Below are 24,282 nucleotides of genomic sequence, written 5' to 3'. Positions count from 1 at the left end.
TAGAAGAGCTGTGTGTGCCTGTGGTATTAAAACAAAAATGAAACTATACATCTGAAACATGTCAGGAATCTCCTGAAAGATGTGTAGGGAGGAACAGAAGAAGGCAGCATCCTGTTAGTCTTAATGGGAAAACACAGGCTGCTGTCAAGGTGGGAGCCAAGAGAACACAGAAAATGAAGCTTTCAAAACAGGATGAAAGAATAAAACATATCAGCAAAAAACCTGCAGCTCGAAGAGCCTGGACTTGGCCTGCAGTAAAGGGATAATTGTTTTAAGTTGTAATAGTTTCTCCAAAGGTTGTAAAACTTACTGTCTTATGCACTACCCTCTTCATCCTGAAGTTGCTACCCCAATACAAGTTAGTTAAGACCACAGCAAAATTTGTGAAAATTAGTCACAACTGTCAGTGCACTGCAGTGAGTCTCATTTTTACAAAAAATTGCCTACTCTTTCCCTTCTGGACTTATGTAAGGATTGTTTTAATAGAATTTAAAGACTTTAAACACTGCAGTTGTCCACATGTCACTGGCTCTCCTGGTAGCTCATCTGCTCTCCACTTCAGGAGTAAGTTAAAGATGCAAAGACTGAAAGTAATGTTAACTTAGTATCTGAGGCACCTTACATCTGTTCTGGAAGTGAATGGCAGTACATTGCCAAATGCCTGTGTTATAACTGCACTCTTACATAACCTGCATAGTACAGCCAGGAAATGTGTCTAACATGTGATGGCAAGGTTATTTTTACAGTATCATGGCAACAGGTTTTATGATCTGACATGTTTCCATAGTAGTAGCAGCAGAAGGATTAGGTGTCTGCCTTCCCCAAAAGCTTTGGGGAGAGCTTTTTTGCTGGTCAGAATGTGTTCAGCTGCTTTATTTTCTCATACTCTATGCAGAATGCAGGTGGTCAGCTGAGAAGCCAGTGTCACCTGTGAGTGCCTTGTCAGACACTGTAAAATATTTCATTCAAGCCTGTCACAGCTTCCCAGCTGGGGAAGCCTTCGGAAACAAGAAGGCCAACTATCTTGGACTGAGGCAGAGAGAAATGTGAACTGCTGCTATACAATAGGAGGAAGAGAGACCGTGAACTTTATCGACAGTAATCTCCCAACCCAAGCTTGAGATCAGCCTTACACTGTCTGCTGTGCAGGAAGATTCCCAAAAAGCTCTTTCAGTTGTTTCTTCCTGTCATTGAAGCAGCCTGCAATGAAAACATTAAGAGGGGAGGTCCACTGTCCCTTACCTTACACCTTTCACGAGCATAAAGGGCAACTGCCCACTTTCAGTTGAAGCTGTATTCATGTTTTATTTATGAACTACAATCAGTGATGACTGATGTACTGACCTAAGTATACAAAATAAACTCAAGACATGTGTTAGTCTCTCAGAAGTATGACTTCAGAATCCAAGCACTACTTCATAGTATTAAGAGGAAAAAAAAAGCAGAACCAGCTTTAAGGGAGTGCTTAGTAAACATCTACTGCAACGGCTGTACGTAAGATTTTCTGCCAAGCTGACATATGAAGAACTGCAACAATTTAAAAGCTTGAAAAGCAGGTCTATGAACAATGTTGTTCCCTCCACGTTTGTGTGTTGGATTTCAATAGTGCTGCTGTAATCTAATTGCTCACATCCATGTTTGGAAAGCATATTTTCCTTTTGGACTCCTGTAAGAGTCGATGTTCCCTGTTCTCTTGTTCTTGAGTGAAAGGGGTGTGCTCTCATGTTGAGGAAAGGATGTGAGCAGGGCACCATGCCTGCAATAGGTGAGTACATACCTAAGTGTGTGTTTGCCACGAAGCTCCCATTCACCAAAGCACCCAGGTTTCCTCCTCTGCTGACAGGCCCATCATTCCATATCAGGTCAAAGCCACCAACACGCTTCTCCTTCCCAGTCAGCCTACAACACCAAATACAAGTACTGAAGTACCAGAGTAATGATGATTATCTTACCTGTGCACAGGAATAAACTGCTGGTCAGAGATAAAGCTGAACAGCTGAAAGCAGTGGGCATCTTTCTACTATAAATATCCAAAGTCAACATAGTTGTAAAGTCAACCACAAAATGATGCAAGACTGGCTTCTTGGAACAGATCACTCTAGAAACAATAGGTGTGGGAGGCACAATGCAGAAGGAGCTTTGAAGCAGTTCTTGTGCAAGTCCCAGCTCTAACACTGTCTCCATTTCCTTCACTGCACTGCGTTGTTTTGTTTTCTCCACTCTGAAGCAGGGGTATGCCTGCTTGCTTTGCCCAGTTTCTGGAAATTCATTATTTAACAGCTATAAAGCTTAGCACCTTCCAATCAGTTGCCAAGAAAAGACAATGTGTGAACACCTTCACACAGCAATAAAAACCTTTAGAGGGTCATAAGCATCTTTGCCCACCTGCCCTCCATGTCCACAACATGAAGTGTGTCTTCAAGCAGGTGGCACTTGAGTTCATAGTCTTCCTGGCTGCTGGCAGCAAGGGAAGGTGATGCATTTACCTCCAGAAGCCAGCTGAGGAGATAGAGCAGTAAGTTAGGGAGAAACAGGCAGTTCTACCAATGGCTCATCTAACAGAAACGTCTGTCCACAAAAACACTACACTGCCAGCAGGCAGGAGTAACTATGAAGCAATAGGAAATCTAACCCCAAATCTCTTTCCCGCACACTGAGCCAAAGAACATTCTGAGCTTATTGCAAAGTTTCTATTCCTGTTCTCGATGGTAATAAAGAAAAAATCCCTCCAGCATCCAGAAAGACATGCAAGTTAAAACCAAACTCTAGAGAAAGCAGTAAACATTGAGGATAAATCACAGAAAAAGCACTAACCCATTTTCGGTGTAGGAATGCAAAAGTATCCTGGGAACAGTTTGATAGCACAACAGTATTCAAATGGCTCTCCTACGAGAGCCGCATAAATGAGGCAAGCAGCAGGAGTGGTATCCAAGCACTGCAATCAGTGACTTTCAGTCCAATCCACCACTTGGATTTGTTTCCTAACCAACTGAAGTCACTCCAGCTCCTTATGTGCAGGCTACCTACACAATACTTTGGTCTGAGGCTCTGCACTGAGTAGATGGTACAAATTAGAGCTATCCAGGACCAGAGCCGAGCTGCATTTATTTGCTCATTCGAAGTAAAGCTGTCCCCAGTGGCACCACGTGAAATGAGACCAATGCTGACAGGACACGTGGCTGTCACAGGTATACCAGCTACAAAGAGCACCATCAACATAAATCATAGCTCAGGGATATTTCCTTACCTATGGTACTACTTGCATTTTACGTAATTAAGGCTGAAAGAAGAATCCAGCTTGTCATTTCTGAAGCACTACTTGCTGTTTCTATTTTTCTCAACTCATGTAATGACAAGTTAGTTGCGCTTTCGGGTTCCTGCTGTTGCAATACTTGGGTTGCACATTGTAGCAGATAAAAACTGGAGAATTTCAGCTGAACTTTGAGTCATATTTTTCACTTAAACTGTGAGAAGAGCTATACTTAAAAATAATCTAAGTAGAGTCAGATTATGTTTTAAAGTTTTGGGGGTTTTGTTGTTTTTGTTTCTTTTAAGCATCCTCAGTCCCTACGCAGCCTCTTCCTCCACGATTAACAGAAAGTGCATCTTTCCATTGGGGTCTCCCCTTTTAGCCATCATAACACAGACAGAGGGGATGTGTTTTAGTGCTAGCAGCCTCATGGTGGTGGCTGGACATTTATCATCACTGACAGGACACTGCTGCAATATACGTAAGTGGGAGAAGAGATGCAAGCAATCCTCCTGTCTCTCATAATTGCTGTGATACAGCGATGTTTTTGAGGGAACTTATCACAGAAATAACCAAAATAGCAGGTTTTTACAACACAGTGCAGGAGATTTAACAACTTTACATGGTGCTGCACCCAATGTTCTGAACAAGAACAGCTGCATTCCTTACAGATTTCAGCTTCCTAAGTGCAAAACATCCCTGTTTCACTCGCAGTTCCTGGACTGGCTCACTTGCAGCCAGCTTGTAGGCAACTACCTTCAGGATGCAGAAGTGTCCCCACACATCCCCACCACCCCAGGGAAAGCAGCTGGCCTGACACTAAAATCCCTTTTACACTCATTAATGCCCTTACGGTTTCAGGTCCTGATCAATCAAGATGTCATAGCCGTAGAGCTCAAAGCAGCGTTTGTCACTGATAATCACTTTCTGAACACTCTGGAGGCTCTTGATGAAAATGTTGTCCATATCCGCAAAGAGAACTTCCACCAATCCTGTTCCATGTTTGGCAGTCAAGTACTGTCTGAGCTGCTGAATCATCCACTTGCAGCCCTAAGACATCCAAACACAATTATACTAAGCTGCTCCCAACAGATGACCACACATTTAATCTGTGTGATTTATTTCAGTCACTCTACAGTCTCTACAGTCAAGCAAGAATTCCTAGTAAAAACCCAGAGACCAGAAGGCAAGGGCTACCAACTCCACAATGCAATTAGCAATTCAAGTTTGATTATTTTATCTACAAAGGAAAGAGAGGAGGAATTTTTAAAAAGTCTCCAGGTCCCCATCAGAAATTCTCAAAGAGCAAATCACCATCTTCTGTCAGAATTCTGCAGAGACCCTCCTTTCCATATAGATAGAATTTATAGAAAGGGAACAGCCTATAAAATGGGAAGTTCAACGCAATCCCCTACTACTCTCAAATGTTGACTCTGATCTCATATCTGCCACGAATCTGACATCTCATTTAAAGTCTTCTCCCTCTTTCAGCTGCCACCTCTTCCAACAGGAAGCTCAATAGTGACAGCTGTGTGTAGCAATCGTAACCTTGCTGTAACACTGAGGCCTTAGAAGTGAAGGACTAAGCTATAAGATAGCTACAGCTCAGATAAATGGTTAAGCAGAAAGCTCTTAGAGTTTAAGTCAAAAACATCAACCTTATAGATGAGCAGACAGCTGCAACGCAACAGTTAAAGCAGAATGCTCACCCAAGCTCTCTCTTATCAATGAAATCACATTTATGGGTGTCTGGAGACAACAGCACACTTAAGTGGCTGCAGCACATGTCCACAGCATGGCAGCGGGCACGATGAGGTCAGCTTGCTCCTGTCTGCAAGACGAGCCCCGCTGGCAGGCACTGGGGGAGCATTCTGCAGGCAGTGCTACTCACTCACCTTCTCAGGATCGTAATCAGGTGCAGTCTTTTGCACTGCCACATTGGTGAGATGAACATCTGGCACGAAACAGAGATAAGGATCAAAGCCAAACAGACACTGAGCAAGTAAATTCTGAATTCTTACTCTAAACCAACCAACTTTGACTCAGTCCCAATTAATTATCTCCTCTGTAATCAGAGGCTTCAGCCACCTGAACTTATATAACACTGCACGATGCTATCTTAGTAAAAATGTAAGGGAGACAAAAAAAAAAACCAACAAAATAACCAAGAGAGGTATCTAGAAAATGAAGAAGTGACTGCCCTGAACTAGCAGCATACCCCATGGTTGGCATGAAGCTCTTCACATAAGCGTGCCTCAGACCGCAGTGCACCCCCACCCCAGAACAGCTGCTGCACCTCCCCTCTGGGATGGCTTTTGATCATTCAGAGCAAGCATGAACTCTGCTGAACTTTTACTGAGAGAAGTGATGGATTTTCCTGTCTCCTAAGCCATCAAATTAAGGTGGGATACCTTTTGGGAAGATGTGTTAATCAAATAAAAGCTATCAAACTCAATACAGTAAGAAGCTTGACACATAGGAAATCAAATAGTTCTGTCCTATGAATCACTCCGTCCTTACATTCACTGAAGCTAAGGAAGAAGAAAGGCTGCCAGACTTCAACCACTAACAATAACACTGGGACTGACATTTCAGCATGGGTCCTAGCTGATTTGTCAAACTGACATTTCCAGTGATCCAGTGACACCAGACTGGCAATGAAAAAAGACAAGAGAGAGAATGACAGCAGCAGCAACAGGACAGGATAATCCTGTACATGTTTGCTGGAATCACAAGTAACAAGATTCACCTGAGACATCTCATACTAAGCAGCAAAATTATACATTCCTATTCTTACCCCTTACCCCCTTATTGTTCTCATAGCTCACACAGAAAGGTAGGATACAGTGATCATCTATGCTGTTCAGAGTGAATCGCATACTAGAAAAGCGAGCAAATCCATCTCTGTATAACCAGGCCTTCAGTGGGCTGTACTGGGAAAAAAGGAAAAGAACAACTGAGAACTAAGATGAAAAAACCCAGTTCTGATATAAACAGCAGTTTGCACTTACAGATGTCACTAGAATATAAACTCTTAAGTCAAACTTTCGACCTACAAAGAACAGAAAAATATCATATAATCCACCTGCTGATACAGCTACCTAGTCTTAGATGCACTTAACATCAGTTTCTATCTAAACATACACACAAAAGGACTGAAATCCACGTTTTTGGTGACTTTATCGTGGGCTTTTTGAACATTTATTTAAGATTAAAAACACCAGTGGGACCACTACTCCAAGTCAGTGGCAGTTCACAAGTTTTGGAAAAGCAATGCAAGATGTAAGCATGCATCCCTTTAATTAGCTTAACAAATATTTGGCCATACAACTTAATGAAACTCTTAACTTCAGAAAGGGAGCCACATGTGGTTCAGCACACAGAACTACACATGGAGTCCTGTCTACCCAGCGAGAACACCATAGGTTAGCATAGCTTTTTCCCTACAACAGAAAAGCAATGGCTTACATGGGCATCTCACCTCCAATTAAGTATGGATTTTCAATATATCGCTGAACTACATAAGTCTCCACTTGTGTTTCATCCTTCTGCTCATTGGTGCGGCCACCATCCTGTGGGAAAACAAACATGCAATTTCCCCTTTCAAGCTTGTATATGGGAAAGATGGTGAAAAAACAGTTTTTCTGGGAGCCCTGTCTCCATTTCAGAAGCCCAGATAAAGCGTAACAGCAAAGGGACCAGCGCAATAGGAAGATGTTGCTAAAGAAAAAGTGCTCACCTGTCTCTGAAGATCTAGTCTCACAACAGGAACTCCACAAAGAAGGGATCTCCAACCAGAGATCCTTCCCCAGTGGCAGTCAGCCCTTAAATGAGTTCTAAGAAAGGTACAGCCAGGCTCCACTCCTTCCTGTCTCACAGCTGAACTGCCTTCACCTGTGCTCCCAGGGCTGACCAGGTCCTTTCCCCAGGTGCTCAATCATTGGTTCAGGCCATGACTCAACAGTTAACATACATACAGCATCCAACTACTGGGGGGAGATGTGCAGGAAGGGACTTACAGTGAACAGAGCAATAGTGAAGGAATATCACACAAGATCAGCACAGGAAACCAGAACTCTTTGATGGAAAGAAAGGAATGAAAGAACAGAAAAAGAACAAAGTGTCTGTTGGGCATTCCCCAAACAGAACACACATACATGCTCACCATCTTCCAGTCGAAGATATCCTTTAGTTTTCGGAACAGGAAAATTCCTCTCCCTTGTGACCTGCCAACCTACAGCATGGAGAAGCCGAGTTATTTAGCATTAGGATTTCCTGCTGTTCCCCACAATTTCAGCACAGAAGCCCCGCATAGCCTGATTCATCATCTGTTTGTATGCAAGCACATTTATTTAATGTTATGGAGACAGGCAGAAAAGGAAGGCATCTGACGAGAACTCTAATGCTGAACACTCAGATTTAGAAGTGTTAGGAGAATTCCTGGTGGAAAGGGCAGAGCAGGCAGACAGCCTACAGGAAAGTTCCACAGAGACAAATAAACAAACTCTGTCACATGCTTGCAGAAATATATCTAACACAACATATGTTGTTGGAAGTTTTTTTTTTTTAAAGTCACACTTAAATTTGTGTACGCTAAAGAAGAACTTAATTGAACAGAGAAGTCATGAACAATGTCAAAGAACGATGGCAAGCAAGAGCAGAACAATCCTGAGGACAGCCTAATTCACACCGTGTGTGAATAAGTGGCCTGGATAAAATACCTGAGAAGGAAGGCTCCACAGAGGGCCTTCTGCAGTCTCAGGATCTTCCATTCTGCATGTTTAGACCTACAGTACCAAATGTGGGAGTAGGCAGCCTGAGACATCACAACACAAGGCTGCTCAAGAGCACAGACCAAGTAACAGAGTTTATTTTTACTTGTTTGCGAGTTTTGAAGTCAGCCCCAAACTATTTCATTTAAGGTGTTGGTAAAATCCCAGTCATCACCATATTTACACATATCTTTGTTTACTGTATCTTGTTTTTTTTACCATCTTAATCGAGATTGTGCGCATAAAAATCAGCTTAATATAAAGTTTTCTGTTGCCAATTAACACATTCCTATGCGTAGAGTTGGATAATCACTAGCTGATATCCTCCTGGCTGCAATTCACATGTTAGTTTGCATGATTACCTCCCATTCACTTCTGAGAAGTGTCCTTACTGAAAGGCCTGACTCTCAGCGTAAGGCAAGTTGTTCTGTCCCAGAATTCAAGCCAGATCTCCTGCACAAGGCAAAGCAGCAGTCCTCTCACAAGACTCACAGATGAACAGATTTTCAGTTACATACCCTGGCCTAATACTCACAATGTTAAATGGCTTGAGTCACCTTGCAAAAGCATAGCACTTGTCAGATTTTTGTTGTATTGCTGTATTTCCTTTAGAAATGCTTCCTAGGACACTGGTCAAATTGGAAATTGCTCCATTCACCATTATTCCATGCAGATACAGGTTTTGTGGGACAAACATGATTCGGAGCACAAGGCTGCACTTCATGGTAGAGCACGGAAAAGCTAACATTAACAAAATCCACTCCAGCTTGCACTCCAGGCTGCTCATGGAATCTTCTGTAATCTCTCAATATTCTCAGGATGAAAGTCCACTCAGTAAATTGGCTGGATTTACAAGGGCTGACATTTAACACAATGGGATTTCCTTGAAACCAAACAGATGTTTTCATAGCTCCATCTTTGGGGGCTGCCCTAGAACACTGCTTAACAAGCCCAATTAGACAGCTGCCCTGCACACACATGCGCTCTTGTACACCTGCAGCTGAACTGAAAGATTTAAGAGCATGAACTTGGCCATAACCACACAGTGAGAATCCCTAGGAGCACAATCTGTTCCTCCACAGAAAAATCCAGTATTCCGTACCATCAGTACTGAATTAACTTTGCCTCTACAAATAAACTGAGCTGATTTTCAATTACTGAAATGAACTGTAACACAAGAAGGAATGTCTGGGTAGTACATGTTGGCCAGGAAACCAGCCAGAAGCATTGTTGCTCCTAGCTACCCTGCTACATGCAGTTCTTCCTGTGGGTTTCCTACATGTTTTCCTCTCCTTCCACAGAATGAAGGCATCCATTCATCTTTGTCTCACTTGAGGGAAGCGATCGCACACTTACCGGTTTCATGATCCAAGTGGTGCCAGGCTTCTTGCGAAATTCTTCCACAAACAAATGGTACTCTGAAGGCAATTCAAAGGTCTTTGGAAAAAAGTCACATCTTGCTGCCTCAAGCTTTCCTGCTTCTCTTTCTAACTGCTTCCGAAACCTCTTCAGGTTCTTTACTAAGTAGTTCTTCCGACTCAGCTGGGTAGAAAGAGAAATATAAGGTTAGGTTCAACAGATGCTCATGCAGACTGGCTTGCTTTCATTGAACTTGAGATGCTCCTGGTGATGTCTGGGGACTACCTGTACTACTACTTCTGCAAGGGAAAAAGTAAATAAACATACACACGACTGAGAACTGCGTTTGCTCTGTGCAAATAAGGCTTGATTTCAATTTTCTATTTAATCTTTGCACAAACACAGGGAAGCCAGAACAGAGCAGGTCATCCGACCCATGTGTTACCGTTTCTAACGTACCCTTTCAGTACAGACAGCACACTCATTTCCAGCACAGCTCCACTCAGAACTGCCCACACCAAAAGCTGTAATCATGTTCACAGGCAGACTTAACTCAATCCACTCCTGAGATCGTTGCTCCTGTGGCACAACCAGCAGAGCTGGAAGTGTATGGGCTCTTGAACCGCTGCAGGTTGCAGATGAGTGTTATAAAGCACTGCCAGTCTCCATTTGCACTAACACTAGTGAGCATGAGGGCTTGGAGAAGGCACACGTGCTTCTCAGCAGCCCTTACAGGACTGGAAGCGACATGCAGGAGAGGTTGGTAGCAGGCCTCGTAGATGTAAGATTTTTAGGTGTTGCAATTTAATCTGCTCATAAATACAGAGGAGGCTCCCCAAAATACTGCCATTTTGGAGGCCCTGTTGCAATGCACCATCCTTAGATGTACTTTTGCCAGGTTAATGGTATACGCATGCATCTGATCCTAATGAACTGGATCTGCAGGAGTTTCCACTTCTCTATATCAGGAAATGCACCTTTACCTACCAAGGGGAACGTCTGGTCTTTAACCAGACCCCCTAACGTGCCACAGTTGGTTTTGTTATTTTCAAGAGTCACAGACTTGTTGGTGTTTACCAGACTGGGAACACAGCAAAGCAAAGTGTCAGGTTCCCAAGCAAAGCCCTTCCCAAAACAGGGGATGTTGACACATACCAATGGTTTATCAGAGCTGTAAGAAAGAGGCCAGTTTTTCACAGTGGAAAACATTACCAGGTATTTCCACTCATAACTGCTTCTCATGGAAACTTACTGACAGCTTAAAAATACCTCCCCATACCCTCCTAGTTTCACTCCACCTTCGAGGACTCCTTACCTCATAGTGATTGCGAAAGTGGCAGATACGAACGTGCTCCTCCAAGTACACGTGGTCAAAATTCTCCCGAAGCCAACTGACATCGCACCAGAGGAAATCCCACTCCTCCTCACTGGGGAGAAAGGGCCCATGCAGGAAGCACAGTGCGTGTTCACATCACCACCACCACTTCTACCTCCACCTCCACCTGCAGTGCTGTGCAGCCTCTGCTCCCCTCCACAGCTCTCCATCCCCAAGCAGGGCTGTGGGATGCACGCCCTGTTTTAAATGTGAGGTTACAGCACTTCCCACCTCCATGCCCAGCGCAGCCTACAGGCTCTATGGGCACAATGGGGTGGCACAGCTCTGGCACAGGCACAAAGCCCAGGGGTTCAGCGTCCCCCAGGGACCCCGTGCTGCCCGTGCCGCCCCCCCCAGGGATGGATGCCAGCAGCAGCCCTGCGGCCTAGCAATACGCCGTGCTTACTTCCTCGCCTGTTGCCAGCCGGGCCGGCAGCGCAGCACATCCAGGACGGGCCCGGAGAGGCCGCACTTGAAGCGGACACGGCCGAGTGGAAGCGGGGCGGCAACACCGCGGGTAGAACCGGCAGCGCGGCCTAGCCCGACCGGGCGCTGCTTTGTCCTCTGCGGAACGCGGGGAGGGGCGGCGGCCTGCGGGGAGGAAAGAGAAGAAAAGCGGTGAGGAGAGCAGGGCCAGACCGGCATAGCGGTAGGTAGCCGGGCAACGCTCACCGCCAGCTCCGCCATGCTGCGGGCCCAGCAGGCCGCGCCGTCTCCATGGCAACGGCGGCGCAGCGCCCCGGGCCTGCTTCCACTCGGGCCTAAGGAGCACCTGTAGGCCTCGGCCCCACCCTGCAGGCCGCAACCCCCCTGCAGGCCTACGCCCCCCCCGCAGGCCTCGCCCCCCACTGTAGGCCTCGACGTCCCCCCGCAGGCCTCGCCCCCCACTGTAGGCCTCGGCCCCCACTGTAGGCCTCGGCCCCACCCCGCAGGCCTCACCCCCTCGGTAGGCCTCACCCGCCCCCCCCCGCAGGCCCCGCCCCGGCCGCAGGGTGCTGGGGTTGTGCTGGAGCTGTGCCTGGAATGTTGTGAGCTCGTCCCCTGCCCCTGTGACACCCAGCTGTCTGTGGGGTGGGTGCAGCATGGGGTTGTGGGTGGACTGGGTGTCCTGAATAAGAGGCTAAGCCAGGCCCAGAGCCAGGACTGGGCTTTCTGCAGCCACGTCAGCAGCACTCAGGGACAGGTGATGGCACTGCCCTGTGCCATCAGTGCAGTGACAGCTACTCCACGTCCACCCAGGGGAAGCTTCGTCCCCCCGGGTAGATGTGGAGTAGCTGTCACTGCCAGCCTGCTGGTCTATAGGGGTCTCATCCCCCACCACTGACACAGCGAGGGCCGGGCATGCTGCTGGGCCAAACAGACCGCCCTTGATCAAAGAGGACAAAGGTTTTGTTCTTCTCTTCACACTGCAGCCTTGTCCGTCTGCGCTGGCAGCAGCGGCTGTCAGCAGACAGCACAGCGCTCCCACACCACCGCTCAGAGGTGGAGTTTCTCCTCCTTTGTCTCCTCCCGGTAAGAAGGAGCAGTCGGTGCGAGGGAGGCGGGTGCTGGGGAAGGGCTTTAGCAGAAGACGCAGGGGAAGCGGACGAGGTCTCTTCTGTCTCTTCTTCTTCTGAGGGATTGGGCTCTGTGCTGCAATCGAACCCCTTGTCACGAGCAGCTGTCCCACAGGAGCGAGCTCTTCATGACAGAAACCTTCCCAGGCAGCATCCGGAGCGCGGACAGCAGCTTCACCTGGGGACAGAGAGGACAGTAGAATCGGGGACAAGGACACCTGCTCCCCACCTATCCCAGGGCACGTGCTGCAGACCATGGGAAATGGCATGAGCAAGGTAAAGGGAGTGCTGGGGTGCAGCTCTGCAGAGCTGGGTGCTGCAGGACAAGCTTGCAGCGCTGGAGGTGGGAGATACTGGTCAGGCTCTGTTTGTGATGCTGAGCAGTGTTACGTGTGCCAGGGAGCCACCACGCTGATGCTGAAACTGACACAAGGCACAGCTGGTGGAAAAGCTTGTTTACCTGCAGGGTGAGCAAAATAAGAAGCAGGCAGGGACGCTGTGTGAGGCTGCAGCAAGGGCTCGTCCTGACAGCCACCTCCAGCCACTTCAGTTGTGGCATGCATGCTTTGACTGCTGGTCAGGACTGGTGGGCACTCTGCAAAGTGTAGAGGACAGGAGGTCACAACAAACCCCTCCGAGGGAGGCAAGAAACTTTTCTAACACCTTTAAAAGAAAGGCACAAGCTTCCGATCACTTGCCAAGGAGTTCTGTTAGACCCAGAGGCTGATGGTGCCACCCCGTGCTTGCTGGCGCAGGGCTCTGCACAGTGCTCAGAACATCGCTCAATGGAGGGGACAGGCTCTATTTTTTGGTTGTTTGAGCTTTTCCTGGGTCACGGGTGAGCAGAGACATCTTCTTTCTGCTTTAATAATCCCCTTCAATCTATAGCCACTCGTTATCTGGGAAAGTTTTCAGTGTTTTAGATGGAGCTGCAATGCCCCATTTTATTCAGCAAGGAGCGTATCAGAAAGTTACTGGGGAGAGGAATGTGCCATTATTCATGGCTCATTGTCCTGCCCTTGGGAGCTGGCCTTGCTAAATGGCTCTTTTACCATCTCATTTTCAGTGCACTTGCTGAAAGTTACAGACACCCCATCAATATAAAATTGATCTAAAATGTTAGGAATTGTAAAAAAACAAAACAAAAAAACAAAACAAAAAACCTCCTAAAGCTGTTAGAACAATTAAAATGTTTCCAAGCCTGAGCAGTGAAATAAGTGAATAAGTGCAAGCATTACCAAACATGCAGTAGAGAAAAGCTGGAAGTGAACCAAGCCACACACAAGTGTGTACAGGCTTTTAATCCTAATTTTCCGTGATGGGAAAGAGGGAAAATATAAAATAACTGAAGGTAGGCATGGATGCATGGTATCTCACTTCTGTAATCTGGAATAATGTTAATAGAGGCATTGTCAAGTAATTGCCTTTTCATCAAAAGAAATGAAATTTCTCAAGGCAAATAAACTTAAGATACAGTGTCCAGAGCAATCTGTCCCAGGCCTATTGGAAATGGATTCCTTGTAGAGCAGAGCAGAGCTGGGGCTGTGGGAGATCATGTCTGATCGCTCCCCTACTCTGCCAGTACTGATCAGGGCTATCCTAGATCTTGTCCTTCCCTGGGTACTGCTGCTGCTCCAGGCCTTGAGACTGTGAGGTGACAGCAGAGAGGTGATTTTAGGCACTCATTTTAATGGCAGAACTTTTGCCTTTTTGACTGAGGCCAGGCTCACCCTGGCTCAAGTTCCTCTGCAGGCTCTGCTTCTGAATCACAGATATTGCTGAGCAGCTGTGCTCATCCCATACCCCACTGTGAAGTCAGCCCCATGTGCAGGAGTCTGTGTCCATGCAGCTCTGTCAGGGCAGGATTAGGTGCAGTGGACACAGCCCAGCCAGCAGCATGAGGTGGGATGGAGCCCAGGGGAGGGAAAGCATGTGGTGAACACTGCTAAGGCAGACAGGGGAACCCTAGTGCACTGGGTACCATGGCAATGCTTACAGACTGAAATCTTTCTCTGTGTCCTGCAGATCCTCCCTGGCCTTTACTTGGGAAACTTCATTGGTAAGCAGAGCCCCACACTGCTGAGAAGCCCCCACAGAGTTTCTCTGACCTCACGGTCTCATGCTGCAAGGAAGCTCCCCACCTGCATGCCTTTGGTGCCTCTGCCTGTGCTGCTTCGGGTGGGCTCTGCTTGGCTTCCCAGGGCTTGTCCCAGCTGCTTTGGGAAGGCTCAGGGGCTTCTTCCTGCTGATGGATAAAAGCTGCTTTTCATCCTGTTCTCTCTATCGTAGCTTCCCTGAGATCTCAGGAACCCAGGGGCTGAGCAGGGCCACGACCTTGTTCGGGAAGGCCCCAGCAGATGTACCTCTGCTGTGACACGAAGCAGAGCAGGGACATTACTGTTTGAGACCAAAAGGCTTCCCAAAAGCCTCAGCTTCCCCACATTTTAGCAGCCAGGCAGAATGGGGCCGCACACATTTGGGTGTTGCTCCTACAGGCCAAGTCACGTTTTCTGACACCAATTCACTGTTATAATGGATTGTCACTGTCAGTCACTCATGACTAAGGACTAGCATCTGCCATGAAAAAACAGCATTTATCAGAGCTCCTGCCTTCCCAACAGCTCTTTTGATGGCTTTATCCCGGCTGGAAGTGCTGAGAGCATTCAAAAACACTGGCATGAATTGCCAAGGAAATGTCTTGGAAATGGCGGGGCAGCCTGGCTGGCAGCAGCCTGCCACAAGAACACTCCTCAGCATCCAAAGGGAGTGTTTCTGGGGTGAGGGCTGGAGGATCTGCTTCTGGCAGATACTGTCTGGGAGCCTTGCAGGAAGCACATGGGGAGGACCCAACTGCAGGCCCATCACAGAGGTTACTGCAAGCAACCACCAGTGTCTGGGCCTGGCCAGATGCCACCAACGCATTTCTCCACCAAGAAATTCAGGGTGATGACAAAGATTTAGGGCCTGCTAAATTAAGCTCTGACAGCTCATAGAGGCATTTTCTCCAACTGAAAGCATTTTCCAGCCATAATAAGCCTTTATAGACATGTCACTAATTGCTGTCATGCTGACTGCTGGACTTGGGTGGGGAAGTGACAGCTGATGTGTGAGTCCATGGACAGAGGATCCCCACCTCCTCCTCCTGCATGCACAGCATGGACTCTTAATATGAAGCACATCTCTTGAGGCTCCCCACTATTAAATATTCACATCATGCCATTAGCATATTGTATTTCAGATTCTTGGGCCAAGGTTTTACACCACTCTGAAGTTTAGAAACCCAAAAACCATGAGCGGAGAAAATATTAGTACCCATCTCCAGCAGCCTGTGCAGCATCAGCTGGTCGTGTCACGAAAGGAAAACAGCTACAAAGCTGCTTAGCCAGCAAGATGAACAGGCTCTGCTCCCAGCAGAACTTTTGTGCTAGACCAGTGACCAGAATCACAACCAGAGGATGCTGGAGCATTAGTAAAAAGTAGGTTATTTCCCCAGAAAGCTGAGGATACCTGATCTCCGTGCATGCAATTGCAGTTGTTTTCTGCAGATCCCTCTGGTCATGCCAAACAGCATTGATGTGAAAGGCTGCAGCCCCGCTCCTGCAGTCTGTAAGATAAAGCAGATCAGCCAGGCTGCAGCAAGTCCCCTTACTACACGTGCACGCGTGCAACGTCAACATAGGGCATGTTCTTTCCTCCCTAAGCTAGTGAACAAGTAGAGGCAAGTGCAAAGCTGCTTGCTTGCATAAGAGAGTGTTTTCCCATGCAGAAATGAATTTTCACCCAAGCAGCAAGGTCAAGTGCCTTTGGAGGGAGTAGGTCTCTGTTTTGGTATCCCTGGGTTTGCATTCCCAGGTTTCCAAGAAGTGTTTGCGTAGTTGCCTGTCTGCTGTGTTACCAAGTGCGTAGATGCACGCAGGGGGTGTAGTGCAGCTGTTCCTCCAGAGCACAGCTCTGCGTGCTGGTTTGTCTGCAGGAGCACAGCGGACGTGCTTGTGGGAAGAGGAGGGTGAGAAATAAATACGTGCTAATATCAAGTTTTATCCTTTAGATGCCAAAGACTTGGAGCAGCTAAGCCGGAACAAGATCACCCACATCGTGTCAATCCATGAATCTCCCCAGCCCCTGTTGCAGGTAGGATCCTCTGCCCGATGCCAGCATGCAGATTTCTGCAGCTCTCTCCATGTTGCAGCATCTTCCCCTTCCAACTGTGAGCATCCCATGGCACATCCACCTCTCCCCTCTCCCCAGCAGCAGTTCAGAGGAATGAGGCAGCCCCTCTGCTCTCTGGGAAGCTTGCTGGTTCACTAATATAACCTGGCCTTGAATGTTGATGAGAAGATTTCCAGCTCTCCAACCTTATCTCATTTTCCACCCTCTCCCTCAAGCTCTCATCCCCCATTGCTCTCCCTGCTGCATTGCTGTGGGGGAGCATGGCCCTGTCTCAGAGCAAAGCTGTTCTGTGGGAACAAGGCCCAAGAGGAGCTCAGGGGCAAGGCACCGGTGGCTGAGCTTCTTGTGTTCCTTTTATGTCTTGCAGGACATCACCTACCTCCGCATTCCCCTGCCAGACACACCTGAGGCCAGCATGTGAGTTCTCAGTGAGCCCAGCACAATGGGATGCAGAGAAGGAACGAGCATCCCACCTGAGAACCCAGGCAGAGCTGCCTGGAGAGCAGAAGGCACAGAGCTGGCCAAGAGCAGTGGCATGTTCAGAGTGCAAACAGCCAAAGAGGGCTATGGACCTCTCCTTGGGAAATGAGCACTGAGCTGCCTGGGTCTCAGCAGCTAGTGATGGTGCCTGTAAAGTAACAGGCATTTTATTTTAGTGCTTTGTCCTCAAACTCTCAGGGCTGCACCACCTGCAGCCTAAAAATCTGGTTCCACACATGTAGTCCTTATTCTGCTTGTTCTCTTTTTCCTGCTAGCAAGAAGCATTTCAAGGAGTGCATCAGTTTTATCCACCAGTGTCGCCTGCAAGGAGGGAACTGCCTCGTCCACTGGTAAAACTTCTTTATCCACATGTAACACCGTGTTCTCTCAGCACAGCACAGCCAAGCCCACATAAGTGGTCCTGCTGGCAGAACCCCTGCTTTAGCTGTGCATGTCTGCAAGAGTCCCAGTGTCCATGAACCCACTCAGGATCCACTCTCAGGCTCAGCTGCAACCCCCAGCTGAGCAGGATTTGAGGAGCCCCTTGGGGAATGGAGAACCACTAGAGAGGGGCAGATTTTTGCTGCAGTTGAGCAAGTGGGAAGGGAGCAGTTTGGGGCAGGCTTCCAGGCAGCGGCTGCTGCTTTCACTTCCCCTGGGGAGCAGGTTGTATTTATAGACACTGATCAAGAGGACCTTGGAAGGGCTTTGGCTTCCCAGAGAGCAAGTTTGCTGAGAAGAGGAACCAAAATAGCTGAAGCACAGGGGTGGAAGAAGGGGCAGGCATGGAGTCAGGGCAGCAGCCAGGAGTGCACACTGCAGATGGTGGCCCACATGCTCTTTCCTTTGCTAGCCTGGCTGGGATCTCCCGCAGCACCACCATCGTCGTTGCCTACGTCATGGCTGTCACAGAGATGAGCTCTCAGGAGGTGCTGGAGGCCATCAGAAGCGTACGACCTGTTGCCAACCCCAACCCTGGCTTCAAGCAGCAGCTGGAGGAGTTCAGCGGCAGTGCAGCCCGCAAGGTGGGATGCAGGACAGAGTAGGGACAGTGCATCAGATCCCTTCCCTACGCCCCTTGCTTGCAAGCTTGGATTCACACTCTGATCCAGGCATGCTACTCTGCTTCTCCTTCTTTCCCCAGATGCGCAGGCACCTGAAGCAGAGGTATGGGACGTCCCCTTTCAATGACGAGGAAGAAATCAAGGCCCTGCTACCAGTGGGGAGAGGAAGAGCATCCCAAGCAGAGGGAGCTCGGCAAGGACTGGTACCAAGAGCCAGGGACATCAAGAGCACTGCTCCCTTCCTGCTACGGGTGAAGAGGACGTTCTCCTGCATTCCAGCTTGTCTGAAGTGATCCCAGCCCGGATCACCTCATGGCCTGGTAAAGACTAAGGAGCTGCAGCAGCAGAGAAGTGCCGCATCGCACAGCCACAATGAGCCCAGCTCCTTCTCCTCTCTGGGTTCAAGCGTGCCATCTTCTGTCCTGGCTTTCAGCTATTGGGGGAGGGATTCATTCACACTGCTGTACTCTGCAGGGTCAGTCCATTAGTGCCTGGTGTGTGGGGACGTCTGGCAGAAACACAGATCACAGTTCCCAGTTCACCACGGCAGTGACAGATAGGGCTTCCCAGCACCCAGGTGATGCTGACAGCAGCTTTAGCACTTCAACACCAGCTGCATGGGCCTCAGGGGCACACGAGGTGCAGGAGATCTCGCTGACTCCTCGGAGCAGTTTTCCCACCAGCAGCAGCAAGCTTCCAGAACCAAGGTGGCTGCAGTGCAGGGGCATACAGGAGCAGCTAATCATGCTGTACTGGTGCTCCAGGCCAGCCAAGCACAAGCCTCAAGCAAACACTGCAGCTTTCAGTGTTCATTGCACCGCATTCCCACCGATCCCAGGGCACAATCTTTAAATGGTGGGAAATAAATGTTTAACCTCGCCAGACCTCACTAAAGCAGAGCCTTAAGCCATTTTGCTTAAATACTTTCTATGTCCTTGTAGTATTAAATTTCTGTGTAATGCAGATTGACCTGCCTGGGACACAGAGGGGGAGCTGGGGCAGAAGGTTCCTGGCATAGGATAATTCTCTTCTCCCAGCCAGGAGATGAGAAGCCTGTGCTGCTGTTGGGGCCCCAGCTACAACCCTACAAATGCAGCTTGGAGTTATGTGAGCAGCACCCAGCCATACCCTGGCAGCATCACCCACAGAAGACACCCGTGTCTCCAGTTTGCAGAGCAGAGGTTGCTCACAAAAGCCCTGCTCAGGACAGGGGCCAGGAGCCCTACTGCTGCTGCAGGGGACAGGGCTGTGTGGCTAGGCAGGAGCAAACAAGTACTCACATGGACATTGTTCTGCTGCACCTTCTTTGCACCACAGAGCTGGAGCCTGCTGGGAGCTGCAGGAAAGCTGACCCACACCAGGAGCTGCAAACCTTGCTCTTCCCCCAGCCCTGTGCTATTAACACCTCACACCGTGGCAGCTACAGGTGGGGATGATGCTGGGCTGCCAGGTGAGCCATCAGCTGGGCTGCCAGGTGCTGGCTGCTGGGTGTCTCCAGGGCCCCTTTATGCTTGCAGGTGCTGCATGGGGTGCCTGGAGCCACATAGGGTGCCTGGCACAGGGGCTTTGCCACACTTTTGGGCACTCTTGATGTCCCATTCACTTTCGTTACAGTAACTTAGCACCACCCCACACCACTTCTGCAGATCCCTGCCCTACTGCTTCCCCACTCCCTCACCCCACAGTGAGGAGATGTGGGGTGGCTCCAGCCCAGCGCTGCCTGGCAACTCTGCACCCAGACATTCTGCATTAACAGTCAGGATTTCCTGGTCCGTGCAATAAACCCACACCAAGGCCACGTGCAGAGCAGCAGCACCTCCAGGTCCAGGTCTGCAGCACTGCAAAACATTTATTTTGGCAGATCCGGTTTGCACAACTGGAAAAATACAGGCAAGGGCAGTGTTAGATGTGAGTTAATGTTTGACTCCTTTTTAAAAGGCATTTCAGCATTGAAAGTGGAAGGGTTAAGCAGCTTCACCTTCCCTGTGCAGGGAGCAGCACAGTAGGGGAATAGGCTGCTGAGCATCTTCCCTGCTGGCACGCTAATTGCATCCCTGGGTCCTGCACGTCACCATCTCTGTGAGGAGTGGAGAATTCCCCAGCTGATAAGGGCTGTTATGGCCATGCTGGATCTGCCTGATGAGCTTAGATTAGTTTGAGGACTTGGAACCAATTTGTGCAAGCCACCAAGATGGCAGCAGCCCTTTGGAACCATCTCAGTGCACAAAGAAGTAATGTGAATCCTCCTTTGCAAAACCCCTGCTCCCTTTTCATGGAATAAAGCACCTGGATCATACCAGTAAGGGGTGAGGAGGGGGCCAGGTGCTGCCCATGCCCCACCACCTTGCAGGGGCTGGAACAGGGCTGGTGCTCAGCCCACATCTGAGCCGCTACTGGAAATCCCATGTTTGTGGTGGGGAGGCCACAGCAACTTCCTGTGCTCTGCATCCCGTCCCAGTGGCCCTGTAACACCGGCCTGGCCCAAGCATGATGGCTGTATACTGCCAGGGCCAGCAGGCTCCTGCCCCCTGTCCCCAAACTGCCCTGTGCAGCACTGGCACCTGGCTGTGCCCTGTGCCACGTGGCTGTGCCCCATCCCCACACCCTGTGGGAAACCCCAGGGAGGGGAAGGCCACAGCCTGGCACTGTGTCACCGCTTATTCATTTTGAGGATTTCCAGCTCAGAACAACCCTGATGCTGGAAACATCGTCCCTGGCCTAGAGGTAACTTTCTCTTACTCAGAACTGGAAATGAAACCTAATGGGGTGGTGACAGAGCTGCAGTGTCAGCCCCCCAGGCACAGTGCACAGTGCAGTGGAGGAAAGAATTGGTAGAGCCATCATCACTGCTCGCAGCAGCTCGCACCAGCCTGGCTCCGTGGTATTGGGTAGCTTGGAAAAGACCTCCATGATCCATCCCCAAGTCTATCCCCAGCCCACCCCACCATGCCTATTGCCCACAGCCCTCAGTGCCACATCCCCATGGCCCTGGGGCACCTTCAGGGACGGTGACCCCACCACTCTCTGAGCAGCTGTGCCACTGCATTATCACTCTTTCTGAGAATAAATGTTTCCTAATATCCAGCCTGACCCTGGTGCAGCGTGAGGCCATCACCTCTCATCCTATCGCTGGACAAGAGACCGAGTCCATTCTTGGGCAGTGTGGGGGCATGCAGGAAAAAAGGGACGTGCCCAGCTCCCAAAACCGGGAGAAAAGGGGAAAACAGCTCCTTAAGGACAGGAAAGCGTCACGAGTCCAAGAACAGCCTCAGGGTACTGCGGGAAGCGAGGTGTCCCGACGTGTCCCGGTGCCCCGGGTGCGCTGTGCCCTCCCCTCGGGCCGGGATCCCGGGGCGGCAGCGAACCGAAAGCGGCGTCAGGAAAGGGAAAGTGAAAGGCCGGGTCCCGCCGCGCTTTCGCTTTCAGGGCCGCCGCACGTTCCCGAGAGCGGCGGGGCCGGGCCGGGCCAGAGCCGGGATGGCGGAGCCGGGGTCTCCCATGCGGCTGAAGGAGTGGCTGATCGCGCAGATCGACAGCGGCCGCTACCCGGGGCTGCGCTGGGAGAACCGCGAGCGGACGATCTTCCGCATCCCCTGGAAGCACGCGGCCAAGCAGGACTACCGGCAGCAGCAGGACGCCGCTCTCTTCAGGGTACGGCCTCTCCCAGAGCCCCCCCGGAGCCCTTCCACCGGCCTCGTGCGCTCACTCCCCCTACATCCCCGCTGCACCGCCCCGTGCTTCCCTCGGATCCCCGCCTCGCCGCTTTCTTGCAACCCCCCTAATCCCCCGCAGGCCGTCCCTGTGCCCACCCGGTCCCCACCGCCCACCCCCGCGTCCTCCCATCCCCGCAGCAGCACCGATCCCGTGCGCCTCCGTTCCTCGCTGTGCTCGCCCCGTGCGCCCCCCGACACCGTGCGCACCTCTGGACCCCGCTGCTCAGCCCCGTTTCACCCCCCCAGGCCCCCGATGCCCAGTTCCCCTAGCCTCCCCCCATCCTCTCCGCATTGGCTCTGTGCCCCCTCGAACCCCCATCCCCTCCAGCCCCCAGCTCCGGACTCCTACCCACCCCCCGGGCTCCTCCCATCCCCGTGCCCTGCGCAGCCCCCGCTCTTCCCGCAGGCTTGGGCCGTCTACAAGGGCAAATACCACGAGGGCACGGACAAGGCGGACCCATCCACCTGGAAGACGCGGCTGCGCTGCGCTCTCAACAAAAGCACCGACTTCCAGGAGGTGCCCGAGCGGAGCCAGCTGGACATCTCTGAGCCTTACAAGGTGTACCAGATTGTGTGCGACGGCACTCGGGATGCAGGTATCCCCTGCCAGGCTGCTGTGCCATTCCCCTGTGTCCCACATCCTATGGGCATCACTGCTCCATCCCCTTCTTCCCTGCTCCTCGTCCTCTGCAGAGCTCTGGGCTGTGCTCAGGCAAAGTGCTGTGCTGGGGTTAGGACTGGGCTGGCTTTCCTTGTGCTGTTTTTGGGGCTCAGTGTTTTGTTCCCTGTTCCCTGCAGAGAAGGATGAGAAGGATGGCAGAATGCAGCCCACAACCAGCAAAGACTCACAGGTGAGCCTTCCTCCACCTGGGGGCCTGCAGGGAAGTGGGACCCCAAATCCCCTCTTCCTATGTCTGCTCCCCCTGCCCGCATCCAGCATCCATTCTGGTTCCCCATACCTGGGGTCCAGGGGTAGCAGAAGCTGGTTCAGGATCCTTCATTGCCCTCACTGTGGCTACTCTTGTCCCCAGGGCCACATGGCTGAGGAGAGCCACCGAGGCACAGCAGGAACGTGTCACATGCCCACATTACCCCTGCTAACTGCCCATCCGGCAGAGCGAGGTGAGAGAAGGGCCCTGGTGATGTGGGGGGCACAGGGTGGGACTGAGTACGGGTACAATCACTGCTCTGCAGGAGCCACTCTGCTCTCCTGGTCCCCACACCACCTCCACCCCAACCCAGGGTACCACGTGCGGGGAATCTTCTGCGGCTGGAGCCCGACCCGCAGCCACCTGCTCCCCAGGGCCCCATCCTTCCTCCCTGCTGAGGATGTCAACCACTCAGGTAGGAGCTGTGCCAGCCAGGCTGCAGCCCCCCGAGACCCCCAGCCCCACACTGACCCCTGCTTCCTCCAGACTGCTGGCTGCACATCCGCCTCTACTACTGCGATGTGTTGGTGAAGGAGCTCACCACCCGCACGGCCGAGGGCTGCCGCATCGCCTCGCGAGCTGAGGGTCCCTATGGCCCCTCCTGCATGGAGCAGATCGAATTCCCCCCACCACGTTCACTGGGAGGTGGCGGGTGGACAGTCGCTGTGACTGAGGTTCTGGAGAGGCTGCTGCCACACTTGGAGCGTGGGGTGCTGCTGTGGGTGGCCCCCGAGGGGGTCTTCATGAAGCGGCAGTGCCAGGGCAGGGTGTACTGGAATGGGCCGTTGGCCCCACACCGGGACTGGCCCAACAAGCTGGAGCGGGAGAAGACCTACAAGCTGCTGGACACGCAGCAGTTCCTGGAGGGTAAGTGCCAGCCTTGCCAAGCAGCCCTGGGGACCGTCAGCCCCATCCCCATCACAGGTCCCATCCTTTGGGGGATCGCTATAGGGATGGTCCCATCCCTGTGCGGTGTTGCAGAGCTACGCAGGTACCTGAGCCATGGGCAGCCAGCCCCACAGTACCAAATCCACCTGTGCTTTGGTGAGGAGTACCCCACCAGCACCGGCCGCCATCTCCAGAAGCTCATCATGGCCCACGTGAGTACACACAGGGCTGCTGGTGGCTGTGCCCATCAGTGGGGCGATGGGGATCCGCAGTGACAGGCATGGACCCCATCCTCCCGGCAGCTCCGTGTCCCGCAGGTGGAGCCGGTGTTTGCACGAGAGCTCTTCCACCACGCCCAGCGCCTTGGTCCTGCATTGCTACGGGGCTGCCCCCAGCCCTGCACACCCGCAGCCCCCGGGCGCATCGCTCACGTCCTGCAGCAGCTCTGCCAGCCCTGAGCCGGGCAGTTGAGGGGACACGAAGCCTGGGACGCGCGGCCGCCCAGCGGCGAATCCGTAAAGCCACAGGATGTTCAGCAGGGACGGATGCAGATGAATGCTGGCTGGAGCGGGGCACTGCACGGAGCGCTGTATTTATTCCCCAAGAGCCCAGCGGAGGCTGCTGGGTGCAGTTGTGCCCAGCAGGGGACAGCCAGCTCTGTCCTGGTGCCTCGCACTGTGGGGACTTGCTGTTGTGAGCCGTAGAAATAAAGGTTGTGTTTCGGTA

The 24,282-nt window shown here is 51.0% G+C and overlaps 3 protein-coding genes and 1 long non-coding RNA gene across 16 annotated transcripts; 2 read left to right on the top strand and 2 right to left on the bottom strand.

Annotated features, from left to right (window-relative positions):
- Positions 1 to 72: 72 nt before the first annotated feature.
- Positions 73 to 11,582, bottom strand: TTLL9 (tubulin tyrosine ligase like 9). Of its 6 annotated transcripts, none has more exons than XR_016472042.1 (12): positions 11,163 to 11,565; positions 10,697 to 10,808; positions 9,379 to 9,564; positions 7,416 to 7,484; positions 6,732 to 6,822; positions 6,262 to 6,302; positions 6,096 to 6,183; positions 5,146 to 5,204; positions 4,104 to 4,300; positions 2,487 to 2,499; positions 1,778 to 1,899; positions 73 to 1,200 (listed from the first exon to the last, which is right to left on the bottom strand). XR_016472042.1 is itself a non-coding variant. In XM_031588726.2 (12 exons), exons 1-12 carry the CDS (start codon positions 11,441 to 11,443, stop codon positions 1,130 to 1,132), a joined length of 1,431 nt encoding a protein of 476 aa, XP_031444586.2. In that variant the 5' UTR covers positions 11,444 to 11,550; the 3' UTR covers positions 73 to 1,129. The 6 variants fall into 6 exon arrangements, 5 of the variants coding, with proteins under 5 accessions (XP_031444586.2, XP_031444580.2, XP_090008583.1 ...); XM_031588726.2 differs by having other exon boundaries at positions 2,386 to 2,499; positions 11,163 to 11,550; XM_031588720.2 differs by lacking the exon at positions 73 to 1,200 and having other exon boundaries at positions 1,286 to 1,899; positions 2,386 to 2,499; positions 11,163 to 11,347; positions 11,429 to 11,582.
- On the top strand, positions 11,312 to 18,920 carry DUSP15 (dual specificity phosphatase 15). Of its 6 annotated transcripts, none has more exons than XM_031588749.2 (9): positions 11,312 to 11,405; positions 12,169 to 12,268; positions 12,428 to 12,588; positions 14,338 to 14,371; positions 16,361 to 16,443; positions 16,850 to 16,899; positions 17,238 to 17,312; positions 17,816 to 17,987; positions 18,107 to 18,920. In XM_031588749.2, the coding sequence occupies exons 3-9, from the start codon at positions 12,568 to 12,570 to the stop codon at positions 18,317 to 18,319; spliced, it is 648 nt and encodes a 215-aa protein (XP_031444609.1). In that variant the 5' UTR covers positions 11,312 to 11,405; positions 12,169 to 12,268; positions 12,428 to 12,567; the 3' UTR covers positions 18,320 to 18,920. The 6 variants fall into 6 exon arrangements, with proteins under 6 accessions (XP_031444609.1, XP_090008587.1, XP_031444600.1 ...); XM_090152461.1 differs by having other exon boundaries at positions 12,374 to 12,588; XM_031588740.2 differs by lacking the exon at positions 11,312 to 11,405 and adding an exon at positions 11,762 to 11,827.
- LOC149915627 (uncharacterized) lies at positions 12,834 to 19,387 on the bottom strand. The gene is made up of 4 exons (XR_016472044.1): positions 19,307 to 19,387; positions 15,820 to 15,916; positions 14,454 to 14,557; positions 12,834 to 12,907 (listed from the first exon to the last, which is right to left on the bottom strand). It is a non-coding gene; the product is annotated as an uncharacterized LOC149915627 (long non-coding RNA).
- LOC116226082 (interferon regulatory factor 4-like) lies at positions 19,048 to 24,282 on the top strand. Of its 3 annotated transcripts, none has more exons than XM_031588804.2 (8): positions 19,048 to 21,677; positions 22,146 to 22,335; positions 22,538 to 22,590; positions 22,771 to 22,861; positions 22,982 to 23,083; positions 23,155 to 23,535; positions 23,650 to 23,768; positions 23,874 to 24,282. In XM_031588804.2, the coding sequence occupies exons 1-8, from the start codon at positions 21,504 to 21,506 to the stop codon at positions 24,012 to 24,014; spliced, it is 1,251 nt and encodes a 416-aa protein (XP_031444664.2). In that variant the 5' UTR covers positions 19,048 to 21,503; the 3' UTR covers positions 24,015 to 24,282. The 3 variants fall into 3 exon arrangements, with proteins under 3 accessions (XP_031444664.2, XP_031444656.2, XP_031444651.2); XM_031588796.2 differs by having other exon boundaries at positions 22,934 to 23,083; XM_031588791.2 differs by having other exon boundaries at positions 22,771 to 23,083.

This window comes from Phasianus colchicus, chromosome 17 (assembly GCF_987193195.1).
Source record: "Phasianus colchicus chromosome 17, bPhaCol1.hap1.1, whole genome shotgun sequence".
NCBI classification, from domain to species: domain Eukaryota; kingdom Metazoa; phylum Chordata; class Aves; order Galliformes; family Phasianidae; genus Phasianus; species Phasianus colchicus.
Note: the sequence above shows the minus strand (reverse complement) of the source record. Positions and strands in the feature narration are given on the sequence as shown.